Source organism: Colobus angolensis, unplaced genomic scaffold (assembly GCF_000951035.1).
Source record: "Colobus angolensis palliatus isolate OR3802 unplaced genomic scaffold, Cang.pa_1.0 Scaffold58, whole genome shotgun sequence".
Lineage (NCBI taxonomy): Eukaryota > Metazoa > Chordata > Mammalia > Primates > Cercopithecidae > Colobus > Colobus angolensis.
Window position 1 is genome coordinate 719,226 of NW_012119376.1, and position 15,515 is coordinate 734,740.

The 15,515-nt window shown below is 40.0% G+C and overlaps 1 protein-coding gene across 1 annotated transcript in view; it reads right to left on the reverse strand.

Moving 5' to 3' along the window:
• Window positions 1-2,139: 2,139 nt before the first annotated feature.
• STX11 (syntaxin 11) overlaps window positions 2,140-15,515 on the reverse strand; it is a 46,283-nt gene continuing 32,907 nt past the window's right edge. Inside the window, exon 2 of the mRNA XM_011962011.1 lies at window positions 2,140-6,059. Coding sequence (XP_011817401.1) covers window positions 5,191-6,054 — 864 coding nt within the window. The 5' untranslated portion in view covers window positions 6,055-6,059 and the 3' untranslated portion in view covers window positions 2,140-5,190. The remainder of the gene's footprint in view (window positions 6,060-15,515) is intronic.

A 15,515-nucleotide genomic window follows, 5' to 3' on the forward strand; every position in this document is an offset into this window, starting at 1 on the left:
AGAGGCCAGAGGCCAATTAAAAGCTGCTGAAGTAATGGAAGTAAGAGAGGATAATTGTCTGACCTGGGCAGGTGGCAGTTGATTGATGCTGCCATTTGCAAGTTAAGGTAGACAGAAGGAGCAGGGAATGGGGACGATGGTAGATTCTGTGTGAGTGTGTGTGTGTGTGTATACTCTGTTATTTTTACCCTCTATCAAACATCATGGCATGCTGAGATACAGAAGGGTGGATATGTCTAAAGAGTTGGCTATAGGACCATGAAAATGTAGAAATATAGATTAAGAAAAATAGAAAAGGTCCAAGAAGTATCTATGGATGCTTCAAATAGAATATAAAATAGAACTTAAAAAGAAACATCAGGAATTTAAAAATATACTGTTGGGGACTTGTCTCTCAATCCTCATTATGCAGGGCATCACTGGTTTTGTTGTTGTTGTTTGCTTGTTTTTTGAGACAGGGTCTCACTCTGTTGCCCAGGCTAGAGTGCAGTAGTACGATCTCAGCTCACTGCAACCTCTGCCTCCTTGGTTCAAGTGATCCTCATGCCTCAACCTCCAGGGTAGCTGGGATTACAGGCATGCACCACCAAGCCCAACTAATTTTTGTATTTTTAGTAAAGAAGGGGTTTCACCATGTTGGCCAGGCTGGTCTTGAACTCTTGGCCTCAAGTCATCTGCCCACCTTGGCCTCCTACAGTGCTGGGAGTATAGGTGTGAGCCACCATGCCCAGCCAGGTATCACTGGTTTTAAAGCATCCTTTGTAGTCTCACTCAGAACATCAGTTCAGAAAACCTTTATTACCAATAGATACATGACTTTACAAAAGCTTCTAGTATATAAGGACATCTTGCCCATTCTTAATAACATGTGTTGATAACAAAGACCCTCATCATTTATATGATGAAGTTACATTCTAGATCCTATTCATTTCCCATTTCTAATAGCCCCATTTTAGTACTTGCAATGATTTTCAACTCTGCTATCAAAAGTAAGTCAACTGTTGCTCTGATTACAATTGGATGTTTCAAACTATCATCTTGATTACAAATGAATGAGTTGCATGCTGCTGTTGGAGAAACTTTGCATATTTCAAAGAAAAGAGTAGAAATATGTGTGATGGCAAAATATAGTATGATAGCATTTATACATAAAATCGACACTATAGTTACCCTATTTTATTATTTTTAAGCTGTACACAATCTTCAGCAGTTTCCTGTCAAGTTAGGAACTTTATATGTTAGAGCCTGAACATATTTGCATATGACATTTCAGGATAAAGCATTAGGACTATTTTTAAATATATGTAAAGGCATTGATATAAAAAGAGCACTGTTCTCTTTCTAAGTTGTTCCCTTAAAAGGCCTTAAAATTACTTCTGTGATGTCACAGCTCAAATATTTTTGAATGACTGACATTTTAAAAATTCTAACTCATCCTGGATACCAACGAACCCTAGATGAGCACCTTTCCTAGTTACGACATTTCTGGAGTTGTCACCACCTATTAACTGTGGCTTGGTTGGAGTTGTAAAATTTGATATTTGGCTAGTAGAAAGTAGTCACTGTATATGTTAAAATAGCTATAAAAGATTCTTACCTTCAGCCTGGGAAGGATCTATTGTTCTTTGTGATTTGTTCTTTCATGTTGTACCCTAAAAGATATTAGTGTATGAAATTGGCAGAATTGCCCTTGGCCCATGTCACCTTTCAGAGTTGCCAAGCAAGCATCATGAGATTGGTAAAGCCAGCTCTACTGCATCTCTTGGTGGCACTAGAACACACTTTCTTAAGGAAAAAGCCAGCATTTCACCCACTGCCTGGCATGGCAGAAGGGCTTTGGTGAATATGCCAGGACGTGCGGTGAGCCAAATGATCCCTTTCCTTAGGTCTGTGACCCAGTCTCTACAACTTCCTACAACTCCTTCCAGGACTTTCTGACTCACAGCTTGGGAAGAATTAGGAAAGAACACCTGCCAAGCTGAGCAGAACAGCTACTTCCTGTTTATGTGTTTTTGGTGGAACATCTCATTTCTTCTTCAGGACATGTTTGGATATACATGGGGACAGAAATGCCAGAGTGAAAACAGATTTATCACTGTGAGAAAAAAAAAAGCCCTAATATTCACAGAAGATGGGGTCTTGGTTTCTTTGTTCCATTTTATTCTTTGTTAAGACTGTTAACAAAAAATAAGGCTTTTTTCCTCTGAACTTAAAAACTATAAATTTACTTGGGTCACTAACAGTGCTCTCAGTCTAAGAGAAAATTTCATAATAACAACAATAATGAACAAAGCACTTAGCATGTGCCAGGCACTGTTCTAAGTGCTTTTACATATTCAGTCATTACTTTTCACAACAGCTTTATGAGGTAAGTACTATTATCTCCATTTTACAGATGAAGAAACTGAAGCACAGAGAAACTAAGGTTAAGTCAGACAGCTAGTATGTGGCAGAGTCAAGATTTAAATCTAAGAAACAGGGTCCGGAATCTGTACTCTTAACCATTATGCCACACTGAGATGGTTCCCAGACAGCAGGAAGAAGAAGTGTTCCTTCTCCATAGGCAACAGTTCACTCATTCTTTTGGTGCAGTGCTGTACAGTCTGTACTGAACTCTCCAATATAAAACGTGGGGAATTAAAATGTATACAAAGCCTGAAAACTCACTTACTTTTATAATGGTTCTAAGCAAAGAAAATGCTTTATGGGTTCAAACAAGTCAAATTTATGAACTCAATTTTTTTTTGTGGAAACTGGCTGGTAGTCTCTATTTACAATATCTTTCCTCCATTATAAAAAACATTGCAATGGAACTATGTGAACACTTTTTCCCCTTTCCCTTAGAGAAAGGGAATTAAGTCAAAGGTGATACATATCCCTGGAGTTAGCTGAAAAAGAAATTGGAAGAAATCTGAGAATAGCATTATGGAACTTGGTTTCCACAATTCTCAAATGTAACCATAAAATTAAAATTAAATACAGGGGATAGATTTTCCTGGCCATAAGCAAGTCAGGGAGTGAGCTCCAAAGAATTCATATACTCTTCCTTCTACTTCTTTTAAAATTCCACCTTCTGAAGGACCTGAGAAATATGATCACTACTAAACTCACTCGTGTATTAAATAATGATTAGGAAGAGCTAAGAGTTGACACAGAGGAAGGCCAGGAAACATGGTAAATGTGGGTAAGGGCGTTAAAAAGTTAGTAGACTACACCATATCTCTAAAGCCTGATGATTTTGCTAAAGTACTGTAACTCAGGAGAGAAAGCAAGACACCCTCATGGGAACTCTTTTGAGTTTTTCATTCTTTTCCCCCTCCACTCAGTTCCATCCAGATGTGGCAGCCTCAAGTAGCTAGAAGAAAAAAAATTGGCCAGGAGCAGTGGCTCAGGTCTGTAGTCTCAGCAGTTTGGGAGGCCAACGTGGGCGGGTTGCTCAAGCTCACAAGTTTGAGACCAGCCTGGACAACATAGCAAACCCTGTGTCTACAGAAAATACAAAAATTAGCCAGGCATGGTGGCATATATCTGTAGTCTCGGCTATTTGCAGGCTGAGGTGGGAGTATCACTTGAGCCTGGGAAGTTAAGGCTGCAGTAAGCCATGATTATGCCACTGCACTTCAGCCTGGGTGACAAAGGGAGACTCTGTCTCAAAAGCGAAAAAAAATAGGTCAGGAACTGTGGCTCACGCCTGTAATCCCAGCACTTTGGGAGGCCGATGCGGGCGGATCACGAGGTCAGGAGATCAAAACCATCCTGGCTAACATGGTGAAACACCGTCTCTACTAAAAACACAAAAAAATTAGCCAGGCACGGTGGCATGTGCCCGTAGTCCCAGCTACTCCGGAGGCTGAGTCAGGAGAACCACTTGAACCTGGGAGGCAGAGGTTGCAGTGAGCCGAGGTCCTGCCGGTGCACTCCAGAGGCAACAGAGACGCCGTCTCAAAAAAAAAAAAAGGAAAAAGAAAAACTTTAACAATAATTGAGAAAGTAAACTAAATGATCAACACAGATGTATAAAAGTATATGTATAATGTAATGTTTATTAAGCTTGCTTGAAAAACAGAATTCTTTTACTTTAAATTTCTCCATTTCAATGCATGAAAGGAATGGTCCACAGTAAAACAAAAGCAGTATTTCCAAGAATGTTAGTTGTCTCTAGCTCTGTATACATTTTCTACCGTCATATGTCTACCGCCATAACCAATGCAGAGTTGTTTAACATAAAGTTTTGACCCAAACTGGACTATGAAGGTGCAAACTGGAGTGAAACAAACTCAAAACAAGCAAACCAACGCCAACAGCCAAAACAGTGTTCTTCTTGAAATTTATATACCATACTTACATAAAAGAAGTTAAACCAATTGATCATTATGTACATACATTAGTGAATATTAGTATTTTACATTTACAAATATATGTGCATATGTAATCAAGTAAAAAGAAAAATGTTAAATAATTTTTATCAGCGAAAAATACATAAAACATGACTAATACTTCAATTTGAGTGCTTGTTCGATTCAGTGCTTAAAAATATTTGGAAAAATAATCCCAAAATATAACCTGGTGAAAGATACTTAAAAAGTGAAAGAGATAAGAAAATAGTAAGTGTTTGGTGTGATTTTAATAAGTAGGGGAAATGAGCAGAAAGAAGATCTATATTTGGGGAGGAATCGCATAGCATAGACAGGATGAAGAATCGGAAAGGAAGAACGTGGTTTTTCCCAAGGCCAGTTTCGCTCAGAATGGAACAGAACCAGGGAATTTTCAGGACAAAGTAAATGAAATGAAGTTTCCATCATGAGTTCATTCTATTAGCAGATGAACAACTGATTCCTTCTTTGAGTCTGTATTAGGAGGCAGGCCTCAGACATTCACCCTACAGTTAGATACAAGGTCAGTTCCTTTCTTGGCTTCTGTCTAGAGACTAAGAGTGCAAGGTGACATATAATGACATTGCACAACTTTGTAGGAATCTACCTTTACTGAAGAACCATCGGACGGTATCAACTAACCATCTTTCCAAGCCCGGGCTTGTTTGCAATTCTTGAACCTCGCGTTTCTTCTCTAAAGACTGAGTTCCGGAAAGAGTTGGGGCAATTCCCTGCAGGGCAGAGATGTCGGCTTTGGTGCGTCCTTCCCAGCGTGCTCCGTGGTCTGGGATGGGCGGTGGCGGCCCGGGCCGGCCTGCTACTTGAGGCAGGGACAGCAGAAGCAGCAGAGGGTCCGGCAGGGGTTCTTCTTCTTGTACTGCACGGCCTTCCGCACCTGCGCCTTGGCCTGGCCGGTGTAGTCGACCGTCTTTTGTACGTTGAGCTCGATGACATTCAGGGTGTCGGCCTGCTTCTCCACCAGCACTGCCATCTGCAAGAAGAGCTCGTGCACGTCGCGGATGCGGCTCTCCAGGCGCAGCAGCTCGCGGTGGCGGCTCTCGATCTCGTTGAGGGCGGCCCGCGCGCCTTTTACATCGGCCAGCAGGTTCTCGGAGAACATATCCCACTTGCTCTGCTCGAACATGTCCTCGATCTGGTCGCCCGAGACGTCCTTCCCCATGATCTCCAGCTGGCGCTGGATGCGGATCTTGCAGTTGTCGCGCTGCTTCATCTCGGCCTGGTTGTAGTCGTGCATGGCGCGCTGGAAGGTGAGGGTGAGCGCGTTGTACTGCGCCAGCGAGATGCGCGCCACCGCTGAGTGCGGGCCGTGCTGGGCCTCGGCCGCCTCGCTCAGCTCCTTCATGGCGCGCAGCTTGCAGTGGATGACCTCGCCCCGGACCTTGATGGCCTTGGCGATGGAGTTGGTGTCGCGCTTGATGCTGCTGAGGCGCCGCATGGACGTGAGGAAGCGGGCGTTCTGCTTTCCCAGCCGCTTCACGTCGGCCACCAGCAACTGGTTTTCATCCTGGATGTCCTGGATGTCTCGGTACAGGGACTCCAGGATGTGGTCCGTCTCGAACACGATGTCCTCGTGGGGCGAGTCAAATTCATCGTCCCCGTCTAGGAACTGCTGGTCATATTGCTTGGACAAGTCCAAAAGTTCTGCTAGCCGGTCTTTCATTTTGCCTGCAAGTAGAGATAATTCAGTTAAATTTCTCTATTGAGAGTCAAGTATTTGCCTTCAAGGGATTGAAACTTAAACATTTTACTCAGCAGTCCCGATTTTTTATTCCTAGGTGTGGGAAATAAGTGCACTAAAGGAGCTAAATGTTCTGACATTTTGCTTACAAGGAAATAAATAAGATGACTGAACAACATGAAACAGTTGCATTTGAAGGCCCATAGGCACTTGCACCTCAGTATCATAGCCGTCCAGAACTCAATCAACAATTTAAAATTTTAGATTGCATTGGGAAACCATCTCTTTTTCTTGCTTTATGTTTTTCAGTCATCGCAAATCAAAACAGACACAGGAAAAAAAGAAAAAAGAAGAAAGACTTGCAAACTTAAGCATTTTTAATTGAGGACAATCTACAAGGCCTTGGGGCCAGCATCTAAATGTTGCCTATTTTGTGTCTATTTCAGCACTGGTAAGCATCCCCTCCTGTACATACTAACAACTCTTAAAATAGTTACCATGCAAATCATGATTTAATTTTTTTTCTCTTAAAGATGTTATAAAAGTAAAACATGCTTAAGGTAAAATGACAACAACAAAATACAGAAATCTAAGTGTAAAATTTAGAAGTTGAGGTTTCCTTACTCCTCTTTTCAATATCATTCCCTAATGATAAGCATCGTAAATAACACTGCTTTTTAAAATGCTTTTATATGGAAAATTCCAATCATATGTGGCCTAGTAGCAATAATATAACACACTCCCATTCATTCATCATGTAGCAGCAATGTTTGTCCACTTTTAATAGCTTTTTGAAACAAATTGGCAGCTCAGGCAGAATGTTCATGTTTTTATAAGGATGGTTCTGGTAATTCCTCTGCTTAATAAGGCAAAGTAATAGTCTCTATGTCCATATTGTTTTTCAGTGAAGTAAAAAACTTCCATTTTTAGTAGCATGTATATATGCTAATATAGGGAACATCTTGAGTTTATACATGAGACTTCATGATGAGAAAGATTCCTTTTCTACTACACAATTTGCAGCAAAGAGGGGAAAAGTAGTAACACTTAGTGGTTACACAGTCTATCAGGGTTCTTGGTCTCAAATTAAAAGCTTCTTTCAAGTTGAAGTAATTCATTTTATATCACCACTAATGGAATGCTGACAAGTTGGATTTGGTGATAAATGGAAAATGGTGAAATATTAACCATGGCCTTTCATCTACCGTGATCATCATTTACATAAATTAAGCAGAAGTTTTATTCTATGATGGTGATTTTTAATATAACAATATAAGCTGCTTAAAGTGCCACCATTTCTGATATCTGGTGGCTATAATCAATACCAGACGTTCTCAATGATGGGGAAGATGATTCTCCTAGCAGTATGGTTGACAGGCAGAATAAAGATCCAGGACCAAAACTACGCCTTCACTTGGTCTGAATTTCTTGATATTCAACTGTTTCCTCACTTTGAACAAAATTGAAAGACAAACCACCAACTGGGGAGAAATTATAATATATGACAGACAATGGGGTAAGATACTTAATATATATATTTCTAAGCTACCAAAAAATCTACTTACCCCAAGACAGTGAAAGGGCAATTCAGAGAAGATATAAATGACAGAGAACATAAATGTATGTTATATATGCCTGATATTTTCTAGGCATCTTTCATGTGATACCCTCTTTAGTCTTCACACAGATTCTATGAGTAGGTACTGCCATTATCAGAGTTGGTGTGAGCATAGGGAGAGCAAGGAATTTACTCAAGGTCACCAGTAAGTGAACACTCAGGCTTTAGAACAGCACCACTTAACCACTACACGAAATAATCCTTAGCAAAAGTATAAAAATATAGTCATAAAAGACTTATGTATTAAACAAGGAAATGCAAATTAAACTGCTGAGAATTTTTTTGCCCACAAAGTTAGCAGGAGTTTTTTAAAAACAATAATTTTTCAAATGGGTAAGCATTCTGGGAACTCTTAAAACATACTGGTAATTCCATCTCATGCCAGTCAGAATGGTGACTATTAAAATGTCAAGAAACAACAGACGCTGGTGGAGGCTGTGGAGAAATACGAATGCTTTTACACTATTGGTGGGAATGTAAATTAGTTCAACCATTGTGGAAGACAGTGTGGCAATTCCTCAAAGATTTAGAACCAGAAATACCATTTGAGCCAGCAATTCCATTACTGGGTATATACCCAAAGGAATATAAATCATTCTATTATAAAGACACATGCATGTGAATGTTCATTGCAGCCCTACTCACAATAGCAGAGACACAGAACCAACCCAAATGCCCATCAATATTAGACTGTACTATACAGCCATAAAGAGGAATGAGATCATGTTCTTTGCAGGGACATGGATGAAGCTGGAAGCCATTATCTTCAGCAAACTAATGCATGAACAGAAAACCAAACACTGCATGTTTTCACTTATAAATGGTAGCTGAACAATGAGAACACCTGGACGCCGGGAGGGGAATAACGCATAGTGTGGCCTGTCGGGGAAGGGTCGGGGAGGGGAGATCATTAGGGAAAAGAGCTGATGCTTGCTGGGCTTAATATCTAGGTGATGGGATGATCTGTGCAGCAAACCACCACGGTACATATTTACCTATGTAACAAACCTGCACTTCTTGCACGTGTACCCCGGAACTTAAAAACATGAAATAAAATAAAATAATACAATCAATATTATCGCTCAGGGTCCTGAGACCTCTCTCAGGTTCTCCTGAACTAAGAAATTAAATTAAATTTTCTTCTAGATTAAAAAAATAGTCTAATGTAAAACTCCTGTGGTGTCTTTGTTTTTGCAACTTAATGATTTTGCAAATAAAGTCTATTAATTATTTTTAAAAATTGGTAATTGATAGAATCTTTCTGGAAGAGTTTAGTAATATGTATCAAAAGCTTTTCAAGTGTGCATTTGTTTTGACATATGTGCATTTATTCTAAAGATATAATGCAAAAGTGTATGAAACTCATTGCTCTAAATATTTTAATCACCACCTTGTTTTTACAGAAATTCAGAAAGAAGTTGAATGCACAATAATGAGGTCCTGGCTTCTACATAAGTCACAGAGTTTAGAAGGCTATCTAATGGCATGAAAAGCATTTATACTCTGTTAGGCAGAAAAAGTAGTTATGGAGAAAGAGAATGTGCAGCATTCTGAAACAGAGACTTGAAAAATACACATCAAAATGTTAATTATAGTTTTCTTTTAGTTATGGAATTATACATGGTTTAAATTGCTTCCTTTTGCTTTTCTGTATTTTCCAAAATTTTTATAATGTCCATACTAGATTTCATAATTTTAAAGCCCCCACAAAACAATAAACACTATTTGTTTAAAGGACTAACTCCTTAGCAACTTTTAAAAGTCTATGCATTGCGATCAAGTTAACATTTTATGCTACCTGGGGAAAGCACATTAGCTAGTTTGCATACAGTTGAGCTGTACCCATCTGCTTAAGTTAGTACCCAATATAGTCTACCTTGCAACAAGTGGATGAGATGGAATGGATGCATTTTGATGAACAAGGCAAGAATAGGTGACAGATGCCTTCCTTCCTTCCTTACATCTTGGCCAAGCCTTACAAGGCACTTCAATGAAAGGAAATGGGTAGAGATAAGGGACTGTGCCATGCCCTGGGGCACTAGGGATCATTTATAGGTATCCTGCTCATCCTAGACAGGTCCTGTGCTCTGTATTGCTCTCCCAGAGCCATTAAAAAACTATTAGGGGAAATCATCTCATCACAATATGAAGAGTTGAGTACAATTCAACCATATAGAAAATGGTTTTGGAAGATATCCAGGGACAGTCATTTCTTCTCAAGATTGAACAACCATAAATTCATAGATAACAAATTATAAATCAGGTAAGGGCCCAAGCTCATGTGAAGGTGCAAGTCCATAATGTGCTAATAAGAGAAAAAGAAAGGGTAAAGATTCTCTATTGAGGTGTGGTCAAGAAGGAGAGAAGGAGGCCTTCACCTTGCCTTCCTGCCCACCTTTCTTGGCTCAGCCAGCCTCAGATGAGTTGCCTGCACTGACATAGAAGGTCTTCTGGTCACCAGGGAGCAAACATTAGGAGAAGTACAACAGAAAGTCAATGAAGAGACTGCTATTCCTAAGAATGTCTCCAAAAAGGTTAAAAGTGTATACATTGCTGAAGTTTTACAAAAATATAGAAGTGGGCACAAATAGAGCATCAAAATAACCTATATATCCCATAGCTTGATTCTGTACTATGACTTCCTAGAAAGAGAACTATGGTAAATGAGAAAGAAAAACAACACATTTCCACCGACCTTCCTGTCCTATTATAATAAAGGATAGTGCAATAAACTTTGGTAAATTGCATTAATCAAGTTGCTAAAAAATAAGTCCTGCTTCGATTTGCATGGAGGTAAAAGATTCAAAAGAAAATTGATAACCAACTACCAAAAATATGCTTCTGCTTTCTAATTTTCTTTTCAGGCATGCATATAATCTGTACTGAAAACTAGATCCAATAAGGAAGGAAGGGGGAATTGCTGAAGCCTTTTTTCTTTGAGCAATAAAGTTTTGTGTAAGAGAAAACAAAGGAACAAAGAGATGATGGCAGCTCAGTGGTCCTCAGTCTGCAGGAGGTGACAGAATCATCTGGAGAGCTTCAAAGATTACAGATTCCTGGGCACCTAGAGTTTCTGATTGATAGGCCTAGGATGATCTCCAGCTGATTGTAATGCATACCCAAATTTGTGGCCCATTCCATAGATACCTACCTATCATGTCAGCTTTTTTTTTTTTTTTTTTTTTTGAGGTGATCTTGCTCTGTTGCCCAGGCTGGAGTGCAGTGGTACAATCTTGGCTCACTGCAACCTCCACCTCCCGGGTTCAAGTGATTCTTCTGCTTCAGCCTCCCATGTAACTTTAATTACAGGCATGAACTACCATGCCCAGCTAAGTTTTGTACTTTTAATAGAGACGAGGTTTCACCATGCTGGCCAAGCTGGTCTCAAACTCTTGATCTCAGGTGATCCACCTGCCTCGGCCTCCCAAAGTTCTGGTATTACAGGCATAAGCCACTGCACCTGACCCATGTCAGCTTTTTATTCATAATTATCATGCAATTCTGGAGAACTTAAATAATTCCTAGCTTGGGGGCAGTCTCGATGAGCAAAAAACTGATAGGGAAGGAAAAGGGATAGCTACTGGCCTCTCTCCCCCACTGGAAAGATGGTAGCTTTCATAAACACTGCCTTCTGGCTCCCTGGTATAGAGGCTAAATAAGAAAGTCAGCTGAAAACTCACTCTCATAAAAACAATCTCTGAAGCTCAAAAGGAAAAGGAATCAAGAACGTTTGAAATAGTTTATTCTGATCCCTTCATTTTATGATAGAAAATTATAATTGTTGCAGGCATTGACTAAAGGAGAGTATGAATAAAATAGAAAACTGAGCTTACTATGATGAGGCACCCTCAGGTACATGAATAAATTCTCTGATAGGATTCACAGGGAACAAGGAAGGATGGTGATATTCTATTAGTTAAATGTTCTAGCCATTGAGACCTAGATCCCGCTTTGAAGAGCCTACTATATTTGGCACATAGAATCTTAAAATTTTTTGTCATGTCAGGAAGGAACAATTCAGAAAGCAGGTTTCCGCCTACCTCAGAAGACCAAAGAGTGGAGATGACAACCATATTGTATTAGTCTGTTTTCACACTGCTGATAAAGACATACCCAAGACTGGGAAGAAAAGAGGTTTAATTGGATTTATTAAACTCCACATGGCTGGGGAGGCCCCAGAGTCATGGTGGGAGGTGAAAGGCACTTCTGACATGGTGGTGGCAAGAGAAAATGAGGAAGGAGCAAAAGCAGAAACCCCAGATAAACCCATCAGATCTCATGACTTATTCACTATCATGAGAATAGCACAGGGAAGACCAACCCCCATGATTCAATTACCTTTCCCTGGGTCCCTCCCACAACACATGGGAATTCTGGGAGATACGATTCAAGTTGAGATTTGGTGGGGACACAGCCACACCATATCACACATCAATAACTAAGACACTGGATGCTACAAAGAACAACTGTGAAAGTCATTGTTCCCAATATGCCTCTAAGGGAACCATTTATAAATGAAATATATAGTATCTCTCCGATCATAAAGGAGAAGCTTTATTAGGCAGTCCCAAAAGACTAACATATGCATTCAGCAAATTTTGCTAAAACCAGGAAACAAACCTTTTCCTGTTTCACAGCAAGATGTTAAAGTGGTTTTACAAGTAGTGAGAAATTTTCAGATATGGGAATACGCAATATAGACCAGCTCAAGGCACATAGCAAACCTTGTGAAACTTATTATGGGGATCAGCTTATAGATACAGAAACACGCACACACTCACACACACACACACAGAGACAGAGAGAGAGAGAAACAGAAAGAGAAAGAAAGAGAGAGAGTCTTTGCAAATGGAATTCAGCTATTTCAGAAGCAAAACAGATCCTGTACCCAAGATATACACTCCATACAGGACTTCCCCACGGTACCCAAGTTCTGATTTTCAGATTCTATGACATATCTCATATGTACTAATTTTATACCAATTGTAAAAGTATGATTAAAGTGACTATTACAAATCAGAAGGTCCACTATTGGTCTATAGGGTGCCTTAATGAGGCTTTGTGTAGGGCTCATATAGTATCTTTGTGAAAACTAGGAAAGGGCCCCTTTCTGTGGGTGGATGCATCCCTGCCCCAGGGCATGCGGCCTGGTGAGCTGAGCATGGTTGGATTGCCAGCCTCTCTCATCCATGGTGCGATCACAACCTGCACAGCCCCATGGGGTTGCCCTGTGTACACCTTTCTCAACCACCTCATCCAGTCTCTCCTGCCCACAAATCCCTACCACCAGAGGCACCTGGAAATTCTACAGGTACAGTGTCATTGTAATTTAGCAGTTCCTTTCTAGCATACCCCATAGTAACACAGCCCTTAAAGAACAACAAACAGACTTTCCCCAACAGGTTCACAAACAATAATTTCACTCAAATGAGTAAAACTGGTGCTCTGTTTCTTGATATTTAAAATGACACATCTAAGAGGGTGATATGGTTTGACTCTATGTCCCCACTCAAATCTCATCTCGAATTGTACTCCCATAATTCCCACCATTCCCACCTGTTGTGGGAGGGACCCAGTGGGAGATAATTGAATCATGGGGGTGGTTTCCCCCATACTGTTCTGGTGGTAGTGAATAAGTATCATGAGATCTGATGGTTTTATTAGGGGTTTCCGCTTTTGTGTCTTTTTCACTCTGTCTGCCACCATCCACATATGATGTGACTTGCTCTTCTTGCATTCACCATGCCTCACCATGCCTCACCATGATTGTGAAGTCTCCCCAGCCATGTGGAACTGTAGGTCCATTAAACCTCTCTCTTTTGTAAATTGCCCAATCTCGGGTATGTCTTTATCAGCAGCAGGAAAACAGACTGATACAGAGGGAAACACTATTCTTTGAATATCTAAACATTACAGGTTAAAACTAAAAAGTTCCTAATGAATAGTTCTAGTTTTCTTGCTGCTCCAAAGTTAATTAAAAAAAAAAAAACAAACAAAAAAACCTTGTATTGTATCTTAAAGTGCATTGGGCAAGAACACGTTTAATATTGTCTTAGGGCTCATTCAAAGCAAAATTTGAAAGGTTGAAGAGTATTAATTGAAATGGTTTAATAACGATAAAGTCTGAGGCTAGAAGAAATCATTTTTAAATGTCTCTTGCTTTGTCTTTGCTCTAAAGCAGAAAGCAGGTAGGAGTTATTCAAAGCATTTCTGGAGGAGACAGTCTCTACTTTTCAATCACCCTACTCATTTGATGCCCTCTGACATAATTCACTTTTCAGTTTCCTCAATCAGAATTTTCTGCCAGTGTGTGAACAGAAAAAGGCAGTTTGATATGCACAGTTGATAAACAGCCAGTGGGCAGCTGGGATTTCACTTTTAGCAATATGCTTTCAGATGCTTTCTGTAGAAATGCATGGGAAATCAAAGCAGCCACTCCTGTGTAGGTTTCATACATTCTGCTCTACAGTAAACATTTATTAAGTATTTGTAAAATGCCAAATGCAGTACCAGCAATGTGCAGGTATTAACTCATTTATCCCTTATGAGGTATCATCATCATCCCCAGTCTACAGGTTTGAGACCTAATGAGTTTAAGCAGTTTGCCTAAAGTCACACAGTTATGGAGTTGAGATAGAAATCCCAAAAGTGTGACTTGAGGGTCCATCTGTAATCCACAAAGCTACACTAGCTTCTTCTTCCTAAACTCCCCACAAATTTCTTTTAAAATTGTTAGTCTAATAGAAAACATATTCCCTAATTGAGCTTTTCTTTTTTTTTGAAGATATCTTTTTTTTTTTAATACTTTAAGTTCTAGGGTACATGTGCATAACGTGCAGGTTTGTTACATATGTATACTTGTGCCATGTTGGTGTGCTGCACCCATCAACTCGTCAGCACCCATCAATTCATCATTTATATCAGGTATAACTCCCAATGCAATCCCTCCCCCCTCCCCCCTCCCCATGACAGGCCCTGGTGTGTGATGTTCCCCTTCCCGAGTCCAAGTGATCTCATTGTTCAGTTCCCACCTATGAGTGAGAACATGCGGTGTTTGGTTTTCTGTTCTTGTGATAGTCTGTTAAGAATGATGGTTTCCAGCTGCATCCATGTCCCTACAAAGGATGCAAACTCATCCTTTTTTATGGCTGCATAATATTCCATGGTGTATATGTGCCACATTTTCTTAATCCAGTCTGTCACTGATGGACATTTGGGTTGATTCCAAGTCTTTGCTATTGTGAATAGTGCCGCTATAAACATATGTGTGCATGTGTCTTTATAGGAGCATGATTTATAATCCTTTGGGTATACACCCAGTAGTGGGATGGCTGGGTCATAGCTTTTCTATTAGGAACAATTATTAACATCTAATTCTTAGATCTGGATTAACACACGGAAATATTGTCACCATTAGAATCACTACTTTCTTTCCCACACAAGTTTCTTCATATCAGAGTTTCCCCAACATTGCAACACTTCAGTGGTTACAGCCCTAAAAACAGGGAGTAAGTCACCACAACTTTCCAAAAATCCATAAAATTATTAACGCTGTGAAATAACGGAGCACAGATACTTGGAGACACAAAGTTTACAGTCGGGTGCATAGAAGCCACAACAGGAAAGGACAGTGGATGAGCTTTCTTTCCTGAGTCCAAGTGATCTCATTGTTCAGTTCCCACCTATGAGTGAGAACTGAACTCCCTCCCCTCCTTCCTCCCTCCCTCCCTCCTTCCTTTCCTTCTCTTTCTTTCTTTCTTCTTTCTTTCTTTCTTTCTTTCTTTCTTTCTTTCTTTCTTTCTTTCTTTCTTTCTTTCTTTCTTTC